Here is a 16,985-nt window from a genome sequence, read left to right on the forward strand (position 1 = left end):
AAGAACTTCTTAAGAATGGGCTTCAGAGCCGCACTCTGAGGAAAAAGCTTTTGCACGAACTTTTTTGAATCCAAACCTTTTAAAATCGGGGGTGCCCCCTGTATCTGATCGACTCGGGAGTTGTATGTTTCAACTTTTTTGTCATTATCTTCAATTTTCTTTTCCCCTGACTCAATTCTTTTGGTGAGCTCCTTGAGCATTTTTATAATTATAGGATCAGTCCCTGATCCGTTACCATTCGACCTTTCCAGCACTGGCTCGGTATAGCGAGTGATTTTTGGCTCGACCACACTCAGAGTTCTATGTTGACTCTGAAGATGTGCAATAACGGCATGCTGAGCCTGTAGCATCTCGAATATTACCTGGAGGCTAACTCCCCCGTCTCCTACGCCTTGTGTTCCTTGGCCGCTAGACCAGCCTTTCCTGCGCCCACTCCCTTCGGGGTCTGCACCCAAATCCAATTCAAAGCATTGTGCGAATTGATATCGACGATCATTACTTCCTCGAGATTAGCCGGTGGAATCCCGGCTCTTGGACAACCACGTTGTCGTTTTCCCCGAGAAATCCAAGACCGTCATTGCCATCACAGGTGCGTTTTGTGAGTTTGACATGTTTTAACCTAAGAACAAAAATTCTTGACAAGTACAAATATGAAAATAACGTGTGTTATCAAAATCAGCACTGAAACAATCACTATTATCCTTAGCCTCACGGTGGGCGCCAAATTGTTTACCCTAAAATTCGAGTAACAATTAAACTTATATTGTGATTTTAAGGATATGTGATTTAGTCCAATACCAATTGATAAATAAGGAATTAAATATATAAATTGAAGAATAAAGCAAGTCAAATCAGTATGCAAGCCAAATCTCGACCTCGAGCTATGACAGTCTCGAGGCAGGTCAGTAAGAACATTAAATTAAGGCAACTCTGATGAACAGTAAAGAAGAAAGTGATCAATGTATATTCTCTTGTCAATGAATGGTGTGTTACAAATAAATGAGCTCACCTTCATATAACAGGAGAGTCCTAAATAAGGTACACTTCTAATTATAATAGGGAATCTTATTGGATAGCTGTCTAACCGCCAAAGACAAATCCGTTCCGGAATTTACGCTGTGATCTTCGGGCCGTTGCGAGAATCTCGCTCTTTCTATTACTGAATCATAACGATATTATCTCGAGGTATGCCTTCTTCCGACCTCGGCAAATAATTTTGTCCTCGACCTTGACCTCGACCTCGATACTGGAAAGGAACCTCAGCCCCGAGCTCGGTGTCCTAACCTCTCGAAATGATGTCATCTTTTTTATTGAAGAACGAAATCGAGTAGCCCAAATTTCCACCGTATACATTCTTCAAATAAAGATGCTTCATAGTTTTTCCCCCTTTTTGGGTTGGGGTGGCATATTTTTATTTTTCAACATGAATAGCACAATGCACAATCGGTCGATCTAAACTTTGTGACAGAATATTTTGTTTAGAAGATTTTAAATACAGAGTTCTTCTGCAAAATCTTAGACTGTATTTGCTTTGGAAACGTGAAACAATGTAATTCTATTGACTAACAATTTAAATAAAATTCTTTATCACTTTGATATTTTAAAATACAGCTTATTGCACTTCTATGCATTTTTATTATCTAGAGTTTATTTATCTCTGATTTAACTTCGCAAACCAATCAAACAACCTCAATAAGTGAAAATTGAGAAGTAATTTAGGACTATGAAAGCGTAACTATAAAGTTGTTAGCACCAAAACAGTATTCTTGAAAGAATAATCTTCTAACCTCTTTTAGCAAGAAAATAATTTAAGAGGAGAAACTTTCTCGTTAGTTAGAGTTTGAGGCAAATTATTGCAGTTTAAATTTGTATTCTTTTGTCAATAGTAACTAATAATTTCAATTATGAAGTGGCAGACATATGAGTGCTTACGTGGCAGTCAACTAGGCAATAACATACACATGATGAATTGGAATTTCTTTTTTATTTTAAAACGGTGCATCGAAAGAGTCCAATTATAATTTCTACCTAAACATGACCTCTATCTCATCTGATAATCGCACGGATTAGCTAAAGGTTAGGGCTTTTTGATGATTGATGGAAAAATGAGATCTGTGGAATCCATAGTGGCGGAGCTACCACCGTCTTCTTCCGCAGGAGCGGTGGTTGGAGCAGGAGGCGGCGGTAGTTGGTTGTACGGTTGGCTAGTAGAGTGTCACGGCTTATGGCATAATGTATTGATGATAGTGCCTTCAGCACTGTTTGTTGTATACTTGGCTTCCCAAGCCAAGAGAAGCTTCTGGAAGGTTTCCAATGGCAGATCGCATGTAGTCACCGCTCTCTATGCCATTCTCTGGCTCGTTAGCTTCTTCAATTTGGCCTGGTCCTCTCTTCAGGTACCTTTTTCTTTTGTGCGGTTTGTCTGCTCAATTTAATCTGTTAAGTATGTAACTTATTAAATTTTGGTTTTGAGAAGTGTACTTCCTGGAATAATGTTTGTACATGTTGAAGTTATTGCTTTTAATAGCTTGAGTCTAGTAACAATCACAAAATGGAACCCTGTGTTTCTAGCTACAATAGTGTCTAGTGAGTTGTTTCTGGCTATGATTGGAATATGATTGTCCACAAACACATGATTAGTTCTTTCGGAAATGTGCCAATGATCATTTTTGCTATGCTAATTGTCATAGAATAGTATTACAGCTTTTTGATGCACTTATTTTGTGGCCTGTTTTATCGGAATGTCTGTTCCTGCTTCCTTTAACGTGGAAAGATACAACTCTAATAGTGGTGTTTCCTGTGGAATAATAAGATAAACACGAAGAAACAACAAGACGAAAACTAGTAAATTCTGCATATGGGGTCATGTAGAATTATTTTATTACAAAAGACTTCATATTGATGGCTGTTATCGTCCAATCTCTGTTTCCAGCATGTTCCACAGATGGTTTTGCAAGCATTTCTATACATTATTATCCCAAAGAAAACCTGAGAAATGAGAAATGAGAACTGATTGGATGCTGGTGCCATGTATGATGTCCTTTTATATTTAGTATGACAACTTTTTGAGTTACTATTGGTCCTTAATGTATTATATGCTTCTCTTTATGGGCTTGACCGTGTAAGAGAGCTTATTTTTTCCATTCTCAAATTTCTATCTAAGGCAAGAAATGGCTAAAAGCATGAGTTCTTTTGGTTCTTGTGAAGAGGAAATCTCCATTTTAATACAATATCTATCATTTTCGATTTTGTATTGATGCTTTTGGGTGTCTGATGCGTAGTGGTAGTTACGCATTCGCTTAAAGATCTTTCTGTAGTTAAGCTAAATTAATTTATCTGTCTATCATTCTCTTCTTTAACCTACTTTTCCCACAGGCGTGGGAGTGTGCTCCAGCGAAACAATTTCTGTGGAGTGTCCTCTCCTTGTTCACAACATCCGGCATGCTATTTCTTGAAGTAAGCTTGATAGCCTTTCTACTTCGAGGGAACCATGCTAGTGGACGTGAGGCTTTAACACAGACCTTTCTTATCTCAGCAGTTGCAGTTGGTCTAGACATGTTTCTCAAGGTATGATCTTGTTCCGTTTAATCATTGAACTTTTGCTTGCCTATTGTTGCAGTTACCATGTCCATGCAATGGCTTAATATTAAGTTCATTGGCTTTTATGGTATTTCTATTAGGATAATGTAAGGAGTAGAAAAAGAGAATTTGATGGTTCAATTTTTATCACGTAATAAGGAAAAAGTATGTGTCCAGTGTGGGAAAATAGAAAAGTTGCAGGGAAAGGGAAGAGGGGATGCGGAAATTGATATGTCCAGTGTGAGGATATAGGCAAATTGCAGGGAGAGGGAAGAGGGGCCACGAAAAAAACGATGAACGAGAGTATGTTCGTCTAAGAAAAACAGGCACCATGGTAAACTGACAGTAGCAGCTGACAAATATGTAATCTATTTAAGCATACTCTTCTCAGTTGAACGCCTTATTTTAACTTTGTTTTTCATTTGTTAATTTGTTAAACTTTGAAATTCAGAAGTTAATTTCTTTTTTATTTCCTTCACTTCTTTTTTGTTTTTCTTCAGTAAAATTGAAGTTGAAAGCTATACTTTCTCTCTTGTAAAGTATTTACTTAAATATTTAAAAAGCTTGATGAAAATAACATCCTATGGCTCAATATTGAATGTCTAACTGTTTTTATTAGACTGTATTAGAAAATCTCCACTTCAGTGAAGGAAAATCGTGGAACTTCTTATATAATACAACTTATTTTCTGCTCTAATCCTTAAAGTAAGTGACTAACTTGTGGATCTCCCATTCCCCTTGTTAAGATGGATGGTCAACTTGCAGCATAGGGTTGTGCTGGAGTTGATTATGTATGTACAGTCTAAGATATAGGGAGTTCAAGATGCAATATACATTCGAAGATAGTCAAAAGAGGATAAAGAAAAAATTCAGTCAATCATGAAATACGAGATTTAGCTTAAGGTATTATTGTATATATAGAGGCAATAAGCGACTAGGAGAAAATTATAAGAAGCATATCATTATATTTATCTTCATGATTTTTTTAACAGGTAAAGTGGTGTATTATAGCACAAAATTAGAATCCTGGCACAAAGCTAGTGCCTGGTTAATTACAAAGTTCGAAACCCTTCTATATAGGGACAAAACAGAAAGAAGGTTTACACCAGAATAAGCTCCTATCCTGTAGAGAATCTATGAAACCTAATATGCTATGTTCATCTTTAACAACTTGTAAGTTACACCAAAATGCCAAAAGCCAAAAGCCATAAGCACTTGAATTTAATCGTCGGAACAATTTTTGTTTTCCCTTCGAAGCATCTAGCATTTCTTTCCTTCCATATAACCCAACACACACAACTTGGCACTGCTTCCCATACTTTTCTCCCCGATTTCTTCAGTCCTTCAACCCCCAAGATTGTCAGAATATCCTTCACATTGAATGGCATTGCAAAATGAAATTTAAATAGGTTGAAAAAAGGGCCCAAATATGCGTTGTCACAGGGCATTGTAAAAAAAAGATGGTTGCTGTTCTCCTCTGCACTGTTGCAAAAAAAAAACATCTACGATCAATATCTAAACCTCTTCTCTGTTTGGTTTGAGTGAGACATGCATCATGTGAGACTAGCCACAGGAAACAACTGAGTTTATAGGGCACCTTCGACTTCCATAACTGCTTCCAAGACCAAAGTGCCATCCCCTTCATGTTCTTTATGCATTTGTTGGAAATGTTGAATATGACAATCTATCCCACATCGGTGGGGGACTTAATTTGGGGGAGAATTTCACCCTATAAAAGAAGGCCTAATGTTTAGGATTTAAACACACCTCTCATCTGCCTTCTTATCTTCTTAAGACATTTGTATCTTCTCTCTTTAGTATTATTTCACTTGTATTTTGGAGTGGAATAAAATATTGGTTGTGTCCGAGGAAGTAGGCAAAATTGGCCAAACCTCGTAAATTCTGGTGTTCCTTTTATTGTTGCTTTATTGTCTTATTTATTATTTGGTGGCTATCGAAATTTTTGGTATAGTAGTTGTGACTCATTCACACTATATACATTTGACTTTCGCAACAATTGGTATCAGAGCCAAGGTACTGTCTAAGTATGCTCTGTGGTTGCAGCATAGTCTGATCTTCCACATCAAAAAAGATTTATCTTGGTAACTGAGTCAAGGTTCTGTCTGAGTATGCTCTGTGGTTGCAGCTTAGTCTGATCTTCCACACCAGAAAGGAAATAATCTTGATTTGTGTCTTCAGCTATTAAATAATATTTGTGTCAAAGACGGGAGACAATAAACAAGAAGAATCTACATCAAGTTTCAACAATACGTCATCATTGGCATCTTCGCTTATGACAAGAATTGTGTCAAATGCGAAATTTGCGATAAAATTTTTGACGGGTCAGGACATTTTGGGATGTGCCAAGGCGAGGTTCTAGATGTCCTTTTTCAACAAGGGCTGGATCTTGCCATTGAAGAAAAAAGACCAGATGTTATTGGAGAAGATTGGAGAATTATCAACCATGTTGCTTGCGGTACCATTCGATCCTACCTTGCTAGAGAGCAGAAATATCCATACACAAAGGAAACTTCTGCAAGTAAATTATGGAAAACACTGGAGGATAAATTTTTGAAGAAAAATAGTCAAAATAAATTGTACATGAAGAAAAGACTGTTTCGCTTCACCTATGTTCCTGGTACCACGATGAATGTACATATCACTAGTTTCAATAAGTTGATCACATATTTGCAAAATATGGATGCAACTTTTGATGATGGTGACTTGACCTTGATGTTGTTGGGGTCACTTCCTGATGAGTACGAGCACCTTGAAACTACTCTACTCCATGGAAATGACGAAATTTCTCTTAGAGAAGTTTGTTCGGCTTTGTACAACTATGAACAAATAAAGGGAGAAAAATAGAAGGGCGGAGAAGGAGAAGCACTGGTTATGATGGGTCGTCCTCAAAATCAAACAGGACAAGGAAGGGAAGATCCAAGTCAAGATGTAGACCCATCAAAGATAAATGTGCCTTTTGTCGAGCAAAGGGGCACTGGAAGAAAGACTGTCCGAAGTTGAAGAATAAGGCCAGACATAACAATGGAAATGCCATTATGGATTCAAATGTAGCTGATTGTGATGATTCAGACTTCTCATTAGTTACAACAGAGTTATCAACATCATCAGACATATGGTTGATGGACTCGTCTTGTAGCTATCATATGTGTCCCAACAGGGACTGGTTCGTGTATTTTCAAGAAGGAGAATATGGAGTCATCCACACAGCGGACAACAACCCTCTTACCTCATATGGAATTAGTTCAATATGATTAAGGAACCATGATGGAATGATCAGAACATTAACAGATGTTCGATATGTACCGGATTTGAAGAAGAATCTCATCTCTGTGGGAGCCCTAGAATCAAAAGAGTTCAAAATCATTGCAGAAAATGGAGTGATGAGAGTATGTTCCGGTGCACTAGTGGTAATGAAGGCCAATCGGAAAAACAATAACATGTACCGTTATCGCGGTAGTACAGTTATTGGGACAACGACAGTGACATCCAGTGACGAAAAAGAGGCAGAAGCAACCAGGCTATGACACATGCGCTTGGGACATGCTGGAGAAAAATCCTTGAAAACTCTATAAGATCAAGGATTGTTAAAGGGAGTAAAGGTTTGCAACTTGGAGTTTTGCGAGCATTGTGTCAAAGGGAAACCGACAAGGGTTAAATTTGGTACAACGATCCATAATACTAAGGGCATTTTGGATTATGTACACTCTGATGTTTGGGGTCCTTCCAAAACACCTTCATTAGGTGGGAAGCACTATTTTGTAACCTTTGTTGATGATTTTTCCCGAAGAGTGTGGGTGTATACAATGAAGAGCAAAGATGAAGTGTTGGTAATTTTTCTCAAATGGAAGACGATGGTAGAGAATCAAATAGGCATGAGGATCAAGTGTATTTGCACAGACAATGGAGGTGAATACAAAAATGATCATTTCAATAAGGTCTGTGAAAATGATGGCATCGTTCGACACTTCACTGTCAGACATACACCACAACTGAATGGAGTGGCTGAACGTATGAACCGGACCTTGCTGGAGAAGGTACGGTGTATGTTGTCCAATGCTGGCTTGGACAAAGAATTTTGGGCTGAGGCAATTACATATGTATGCCACCTCATTAATCGCTTACCATCTGCTGCTATTGATGGCAAGACACCATTTGAAAAATGGTATGAAAAGCCTGCTGTAGATTATGACTCTTTGCACGTGTTTGGCTCAACTACATATTATCATGTGACAACGTCAAAATTGGATCCAAGGGCAAAGAAGGCTATTTTTATGGGGATTACTTCTGGAGTCGAAGGATATCGCTTATGGTGTCCTATGACAAAGAAAGTAATATTCAGCAGGGATGTTACCTTTGATGAATCTGCTATGGTAAATAAGGTAACATAAGATACCAAACAAAATGAGGGTGCTTCTAAGCAGGTGGAGTTTGAGGGAAAATTTATTTTTTCTACACAAGAAGCAGAGGAGGAAACAAATGAAGATTATCCTTTGGAAGAAGAGCCAGTAGAGAAGGAGATTCCAACTCAAGAACCTCAACAACAACTTGAATCAATTGCAACTAGCAGGCCAAAAAGGACAGTAACAAAACCTGTTCATCTTATAGAGACGGTTGCTTGTGCCGCCTCAATTGTAGCTGATGATGTTCCTACCACTTATAAAGACGCAGTCCAAAGTTCAGAAGAAGATAAGTGGAGGATTGCCATGAATGATGAAATACAATCCCTTCATCAGAATCATACATGGAGATTGGCCAATCTCCCGAAGGGAAAGAAAGCAATTGGGTGCAAATGGATATTTGCAAAGAAAGAAGGATTTCCTAACCAAGAAGATGTTCGCTTCAAAGCAAGATTGGTGGCTAAAGGATATGCTCAAAAGGAGGTAATTGATTACAATGAAGTGTTTTCTCTAGTTGTAAAACATTCTTCCATTAGAATTATGTTGGCTTTGGTAGCACAGTTGGATTTGGAACTAGTTCAGATGGATGTAAAAACTACGTTTTTACATGGAAACTTGGAGGAGGAAATCTACATGACTCAGCCAGAAGGATTCAAAGTTGTTGGAAAGGAAAATATGATGTGCAAACTTGAAAAATCGTTGTACGAATTGAAACAATCTTCTAGATATTGGTACTAACGATTTGATAAGTTTATGTTGCGGCAAGGGTACAAGAGAAGCAAATACGATTATTGTGTGTATTTGCGCAAGCTTAAAGATGGTTCCTTTGTATATCTTCTCCTATATGTTGATGATATGTTGATAGCTTCCAAGAATTCGGAAGAAATTAATAAGTTGAAGATTCAACTGAAGAAGGAGTTCGCGATGAAGGATCTGGGTGAGGCAAAGAAATTTCTTGGCATGGAGATAATAAGAGATAGACATTCAAAGAAACTCTGTTTATCTCAGAAAGAATATTTGAAAAGAGTACTACAACGTCTTGGCATAGATGAGAAGACTAAGCCAGTTAGTACTCCACTTGCTCCCCATTTTAAGCTAAGTACTACTATGTCGCCAAAAGATGAAGCTGAACGAGAGTATATGTCAAAGGTACCATACGCAAATGCTGTTGGTAGCTTGATGTATGCAATGGTCTGTACGAGACCTGGCATTTCACAGGCTGTTGGAGTTATTAGCAGATATATGTATAATCCAAGAAAGGAGCATTAACAAGTTGTGAAGTGGATTCTACGGTATATTCATAATACTGTAGATGTTGGGTTAGTTTTTGAGCAGGAAGGCAATCAATCTGTAGTTGGATATTGTGACTCAGATTTTGCGGGTGATCTGGACAAACGAAGATCAACTACTGGTTATGTGTTTACTTTTGTAAAGGTACCAGTTAGTTGAAAGTTTACTTTGCAGTCAACAGTTGCTTTGTCTATAACAGAGGCAGAGTACATGGCTATTACAGAGGCTGTGAAGGAGGCAATTTGGCTTCAGGGGTTGCTAAAAGAGCTTGACATTGGACAAAAAAGTATCACAATTTTTTATGATAGTTAAAGTGCTATTCTTTTTCAGCGAAGAACCAAGTTTATCATGCAAGGACGAAGTACATTGATGTTCGGTATCATTTCGTACGAGAAATCATAGAAGAAGGTGGAGTCACAGTGAAGAAAATTCATACTACTGAGAATCCTGCTGATATGCTGACAAAAGTGGTGACTGCGGTCAAATTTCAACATTGTTTGGATTTGATCAACATTGTTGAACACTGAAGATTGAAGATGAAGACACAACCAAAATTTGTTACTGAGAGAAAATTGAAGATGTGGAATTTTGCCAAGGTGGAGATTTGTTGAATATGGCAAACTATCGCCGATGGCGGGGGACTTAATTTGGGGGAGAATTTCACCCTATAAAAGAAGACCTAATGTTTAGGATTTAAATACACCTCTCATTTGCCTTCTTATCTTCTCAAGACATTTGTATCTTCTCTCTTTAGTATTATTTTACTTGTATTTTGGAGTGGAATAAAATATTGGTTGTGTCCGAGGAAGTAGGCAAAATTGACCGAACCTCGTAAATTCTGGTGTTCCTTTTATTGTTGCTTTATTGTCTTATTTATTATTTGGTGGCTGCCAAAATTTTTGGTATAGTAGTTGTGACTCATTCACACTATATACATTTGGCTTCCGCAACAGGAAATGCCATGAAACTTCAAAGCAAGATATTCAATTTGAGGATGGTGTATATATTAGAGAAAATAAGAATAACCATAAATAAGAAACATATATTCATCCTTTCCTGCACTTGATCTTAGCCAAAAATCCGAGAAAGGTATTCATCCTTTCTTATTATTTGCATGATAATATACGTTGTTATCTGCAAACTTTGCACCTATATTCGTCAGCAGATGCAATGTTGTGGATTATAATGCGCGCAAGTAAAACTCTTCTCTTCTCTGAAAAAATTCTACGTAGCTTTACCCATTAATGGGCAAGATGGATTTCTCTAGATCCTAAATTCTAGTGGATTTGGGATTAAAAAAATGAACTTACTACATGGAGTGCTTGAAGGAATGAAAACTCTTATGTTTTCACATTCAAAGAGTCTTCTTACATTTTGTGTATATTTGGAGCTCACAAAAAGTTCCCGGTAGTGAAGATGACTAAATCCACTTTGCGATAGACTACTTGTTATTTAACAGAGAATTTTATGTGCAAGAATTAATAGTTAGTTACTTAGTTGAAAAGAATTAATAGACCCTGGCACAAAATGTGCTCGAAGGCTCTAATAGAAAAAAAGGTATCTATCTCCATTTTTGGTACCATTAGTATTTGCTGAAAGTGTGTGATCATCTCATCTAATTTTGAGAGGAGAAATTTTTATTCATGTAATTATGTCTTAACACAGCTAGCCTTATTCCTTTTTTTTTTTTTGGCCAAGCATGTGGATGCATTTTTCTTTATGATTGGTGGCGGCGAGATTTGAGACCAGGATTTTTATTGCTTTCACTACATGCTAAAGTGTGTGAGCACCTCGTATGAAAGCTTAAGTTGATAAAAAGGAGTCTTTCTTATTATTATATATTAATTATAAATATGTCGAACATCACTTTTCTTTTAAGGAAAGAAGAGGTATCTGGCACAAATTGAGTTTGAAAATTAGAAGTTTCAGTGGCTTGTCATGTTGCTGGTTATATCCTCTTTGAGCTTTTGAATGACCTAATTCCCAATTAATTTCAGCTGCTTTTGAGTTGTTTAGTATTTATGTCCTATGAGGATCAAGGATTCAGCATTCAGCATCTCTGTGATGCTTCTTGTGTGCCTCATCCGTGCTAAGAGTAGTACGCCCCTTTTTTGTGAATTATATTATACTAGAGGTATTGATGCGTGCTATTCATTCTTCCAGGGGATCTACCTATTTGGATTTGGTATTCAGTTGTTTGATGTTAGCACCAACGGTTCGCAATGGGCCTTATGGGTTGTCCACAAGCTGCTGCTAACCGGAGTATATGGCCTCATCTTTTTTATGTATCGATCTAGATGGAGAGAAAAGTTGCCAGGTGAGTTTCATCTTATGAATTTATGTTGGGTTTATTATGAGCTGACATCATTGCGTCCTTACTATTTATATCTTTCTGTCATTGCAGCAAGACCTGCATTCCAGAACTATATTTCCATCATGTTTTGCTTAAATGCGACTGCTTTGCTTGCATGTGCACTTGCAGCACATGGGGCTGGATTTGGATCATGGTATGCCATCTTTAGTGAATTCAAATTATGATCTTTGTCATTTGATGTTTCTTTGTTCTCTAGTGTGGTTAAAAGGGCATTCATTTTTCCTAGAGATTATTTGAGGGGGATTGTTATCATATTGGAACCAATGTAGTATGAGTTCAGAGGTTGAGATATTACATGCAATTTGACAAGTGCAGCTAAACTGGGGAAAGAGATAAAAAAAACCTGGTGTAGCTTTTAAGCTCCTTCGCTGCATCTTTAATGTATCTCGGGAAGGGTATGACAAAAAGTGTGATTTAGAACAGAAAAAAGGTCTTTGTAAAAAAGTGTAAGTGGAAAAATCCATTTTGGCTCGTTGCTGTCTCATCCAAACGGTTATATTCAACTGATATAAACCCAGTTTTATGCATGAAGCAGCCGTAACTTGAACAAGTTGCAGCATCTTTTTTCATGCTATATTGATACCGATCTTGCAATCAGAAGTTGGTTAAAACCACTAGGGGGTGGTTTGGTATATGGGATAAAGATAAATAATCCCGGGATAAAGATTGGGATTAACTTTATTCCATGTTTAGTTTGGGGTATTAGCTAATCTCGGAATAGCTTTTACACTAAAATGATGGGATTAGTTATTCCATATAGAAGGTGGGATAACTAATCCTATGGGATATCCCACCATTGTACCAAACGACCCCAAAATTGATTTATGCTTAAGCTACTTTTAGTTTACTTGTTGATCCTCATTTTGCATCACAGGTTGTACAATATCACGGTCATCTCTTACCATGCCATATACCTTCCTCTTCTTTATGTTACTTTTCTGGCGGACTTTTTCCAGGTATCATCAATTCATTATTCATCCTTGCTGGTTTCCGATCTTTATGTCCTTGACCTGCAAAGCGCAAACAGAACTCTTAAGAAAACAAATATATCCAAATTCTTTCTACAGAGAGATATTTGTAAAAGCTTTCCTGCTTTGTCTAAATCATATGTGCAGGAGGATGACTTGCATCTGGAGAATGTATACTACTCAGAAATGAAAGATGCTGGCTTCTTTGATGCCGATTGGGAGTAATTCAGCAAGTACTTCTGAATAATGAGGTGAATTTGATGTTGTAAATGTGTAAATATGTATTAGTAACATTTTAGATAATTCAGAAAATCAAAAATTACTTTTCCTTCAAGTTAAATAACTTCGCAAGGATTCTACCTCTATTCGCTCTATGCCAAATATTCTAGAGCAAAAAGATATAACACATGCACACGTGAATTAAGTTCCTAAAGTGATGATGCCAACACTTACGTAGAATGATGTTCATTGTTTATCGATACTAGCGAGATGATGCCCGGGCCCAACGGCTATAGTGAAGCTTCACGTAACAGATTGACAAACATTTTCAATCTCCATTGGAATTATCAAAACAAATAGCAGAAGTAGAAAAAAAAAGAAGCAGAAGTAGCAACTAAATCTAACATTCTGCGAGTGTTGTTACCAAAGATAACGTATATTCTTTTCTCCACTTTCAGCAGTCTACTAAGATGAATTCATGAAGTTCACAGAAGAAGAGAATAGAAATTATAAAAATTGTGAAGGTTCGTGCCAACTAATAAACACTGCGTAAACCTGAGAGCACAGAAAATGGCAAGGTTGCATCCAATTTGTCGTTTCCCTGAACATTCATATCAAGGAAGAACACATTTACAAGAAAATACAATGGAACAATCAATGGAAGCCTAAAAGAAGAAATAGCACCTTAAAATTGCAGAAGATGAAATCTAAAGGCAATGTGTCTGTAATGTGCAGGAAAACGGATTCGAATAACCACCTTTGGTATTGTCAATACTTTTTTCTCTTGAATCAATAGTGATAAATCTTCTTTGCTACCTGAGCATTTGAAGAAAACAATGACGACAGTCAAAACCGTTACACAAACCAACTACCTTGAAAGCTTAATTAATCTAGGTTGAGAAGTCCCCAAAAGCCGATCTAACAATAAGTACCTAATTTGGTACGCCTTGGCTGCGTATAATCAGTTGAGTTTCGATCTAATGTTCTATCTTTAGTAATTTGCGGAGCACCACTTCTCAGAACATCCCCCCTTATCAATTCCCTTCTAGATACCCTATACGTAAATTTGAGCAGTTAAGACTTCATCCAAACTACCTCAACATCATATTAAAATCTGTTTATATTAAGTAAATATCATATTCAATTCTCTCTGCATGTTACCAATTAGTCACGACCGGGTGCACATAATGCGAGAGATTCATCTTGTGTAAGCGAAGGAGATTATACTGTTTTTAGAAAGAACTGTAATAATTTATTGTATAACTTCACTCAACCAAAAAAACTTCCAACCCATTCATAGTGAAAACTGCAAGCATCAGAACGCTTATCTTAGACACTAATAAGTGTTCGATGTTTGAAGGTTTAAGCATAGAGAAACATTAATCCATTCAATGAATCAAGCCAAAGTATCGGCTGCCTGAATAGACAAATACAACTTTACCTATTCGTTAAAATCACAATTTTAAGTCATCCTTGTATTCAAAAACCCATTATCTTCAAAGTAAGTAGTCACTCCAGGTAGACAACCTACAATGGCTAAGAAAAAGGACGGTCAGCTACTAAATGATTTTCTGGTTCTATTTCACTCTACAAGGATCAATAGATAGAAATACAAGAGCAATTTCTACTTTTCTAGCATGTAAGCACACACAAATTATCAAGGTAAATAATGAAGACAATATAATTATGCAGCATGAAAAAGAAACAAACGATTAAATCTACCACAATAGTTAAATGGTATGCCTGAAAAAGAAACGCTTAATGACAGTTTGTAAAACTACCTTGTATCCTCGATCGATTTGCTATTGATGTACTTATGAAATACGTGAAATTTAAAGTGTTAAACATTTTAATTCATAATATTACTAAGTGCATTAATGCAATCAGAATACCTTTAAGAACAATTTTTGTGTGTGTATATTTGTCTTGAATGGACGAAAACAACAGTGTCTTCTCAATTAGAGCCTTCTGTTTTTCAGCCTTTGCTGAAATTTGGCGCCAATGTTAGGCGCTGCATTTGCAATTGCCTTTTGAACTATCACTTCTCACGGTTGATAGTTTACTATAGTAGAAAAATACTAACTTTTATGTGAACGCCGGTTCAATATGCCACTGATATTCTGCTTCCTATGTATGTGTGAGACATAGGCATCACCATCCACCAGTCACTGACAAAATAACTGATCTTACAAATATATGCTACACTTCTTAATAATTTCATCCAGTCATCACCCAGGCCAGCACACTGAAAAGTTACCAGCAATAACTGGAAAATTTACTCATTTTCAACTCCTTACCACTCGTATTACTTCAGCAAAACCCTCAAGTACTCCTTCAGGATCAGTTTCGACCAAACCTGTGCATTACAAAAATGCAGCTTATTACTTTGATGCTGTGTTTGAATGGAGAGGGAGAAGGATCTATAATGAAACACATCAATACAAACAGAAAGTATATCTTTAGGCAGCAATACCAAAAATTACAAGAAGATGCATAAAGTAATAAAAAGGCAACACTTTTACCTGGCATTTAGCATCAACAAAAGGTACCTTACAACTGAATAATACTAAAAGAGAGCATGTATCAGATTACCATTTTTTTTTGCAGTTACTCAATATTTATATTGACTGACTCATTTAAATAAGCAGTGCTATACTTCCACCTACAGTACCGTTTAGTTTGCTAATAAAAGTACACCCTTAAGAATGTCGTATATGCAACTATTTCACTACAAGACACAAAAGAAAACAATAGCAGCAATTAGTGAAATTTGTAGTAAAGCTATTACTACTAAACAAGAAAGGACTTTGATGGATAAGAGATGCAACTTTATTATATAACGGAGAAGAACAAATTCAAGACGAATAAAATCATCAAGAAATGAAAATGAGGCAGTTAGAGAACTATATAACATCTAATGGACAATAAATCCTGCTCCTTTAACGTGGCTTGCGACCGGCTGTATTATAGTATAACTCAAACACAGCCGGAGTTAAAAAAGTATGGAGTTGTCGAATAAGCCCAACATTGGCTATTTCAGTAATATGTTATAGAATAGAGTCTTTTAATACAATATGCTTCTCTCAGACAAAAATAACACTTAAGGGAAGTAAAGAAATGAAGCAGCATCCCGTCAAGGAAGAGAGAATTCTCAGATAGTAATCATAATATTTCATGAATATTCAAAACAAAATACAAAGGAGGAGATAGTAAATACTTGTATCGTACTTCAAAATGCCCTCGTTCGTTTACATAAAATCTGTAGTGTAGAGTTAAGTTAACATCTTTGTTTTGTACGTCATAAGCATGTTACTTTTCTATTAGGTTACTGAATTCATGAAAATGCTTTCTGAATAACTTCATTGTAAACTACATTATATATAGAATGGTCATCATGATTATCTGATGTAGGTGGCCGAATCAACAATCTGACACACTCTGAACTTTTAGCTCTCGATAATGCAATGTAGAGTTGACCATAAGAAAAAACAGGCGCACGTAAATATATACCAACAAAATCTAATGTTTGACCTTGTGCTTTATTTATAGTCATTGCAAAACATAGTCGTATAGGAAACTGTAATCTTTTGAATGGAATGTAGACTTTTTCATCATTTGACGATATCAGTGGTATTCTAGGAATAAATACATGTGTACCCATAAAATCACTGGTGGCAATTTTAGCACTTATAACATGTGTTTTGAAATCACCACATGTTAATCGTGTGCCGTTACATAACCCTTCACAATGATTCAGATTTTGCGGTAATATAACTGGACAATTTTTTTTAGAGCTAACTTGTACGGAGGCAAACCAGGAGGGTTTATGTCACGACCCCAAATACCGGTCGTGATGGCGCCTATCACATTACTAGGCAAGCCAGACCAATTATAAATCACATCCCATTTTCATTTTAAATAAGTCATTTGCTAAATCGGTTTAATTACCAATTATCATAATAAGTGTTTAAAACAACAAGATAGATATGCGGAAGTCATCAATACATAGGAATTACACAGCCCATACTGACCTGGTGTCACAAGTCTAGAACCTCTAATACAAGTCTGAACAACCTATTACATAGATAGTCTAGGAATGCGGAAAAGCAATAAGATAGAAGAGAGAAATCAGGGTTG

General features: G+C 36.6%; 1 protein-coding gene across 1 annotated transcript; it reads left to right on the top strand.

Moving 5' to 3' along the window:
• The first annotated feature begins 1,988 nt into the window (after positions 1–1,988).
• Positions 1,989–12,994, top strand: LOC107760980 (protein CANDIDATE G-PROTEIN COUPLED RECEPTOR 2-like). Its single transcript, XM_016579134.2, has 6 exons — positions 1,989–2,396; positions 3,376–3,567; positions 11,451–11,604; positions 11,692–11,794; positions 12,536–12,617; positions 12,777–12,994. The coding sequence occupies exons 1-6, from the start codon at positions 2,091–2,093 to the stop codon at positions 12,852–12,854; spliced, it is 915 nt and encodes a 304-aa protein (XP_016434620.1). The 5' UTR covers positions 1,989–2,090; the 3' UTR covers positions 12,855–12,994.
• The last annotated feature ends 3,991 nt before the right edge of the window (positions 12,995–16,985 follow it).

This window comes from Nicotiana tabacum, chromosome 7 (assembly GCF_000715075.1).
Source record: "Nicotiana tabacum cultivar K326 chromosome 7, ASM71507v2, whole genome shotgun sequence".
In the NCBI taxonomy this organism is placed as follows: domain Eukaryota; kingdom Viridiplantae; phylum Streptophyta; class Magnoliopsida; order Solanales; family Solanaceae; genus Nicotiana; species Nicotiana tabacum.

Excerpts from the sequence above, each read along its gene's own strand:
- LOC107760980 (XM_016579134.2), top strand. The coding sequence starts at position 2,091 with ATGATTGATGGAAAAATGAGATCTGTGGAATCCATAGTGGCGGAGCTA. Across the intron at positions 2,397-3,375 it reads TGGCCTGGTCCTCTCTTCAG|GCGTGGGAGTGTGCTCCAGC; the intron begins GTACCTTTTTCT and ends CTTTTCCCACAG. Across the intron at positions 3,568-11,450 it reads GTCTAGACATGTTTCTCAAG|GGGATCTACCTATTTGGATT; the intron begins GTATGATCTTGT and ends TCATTCTTCCAG.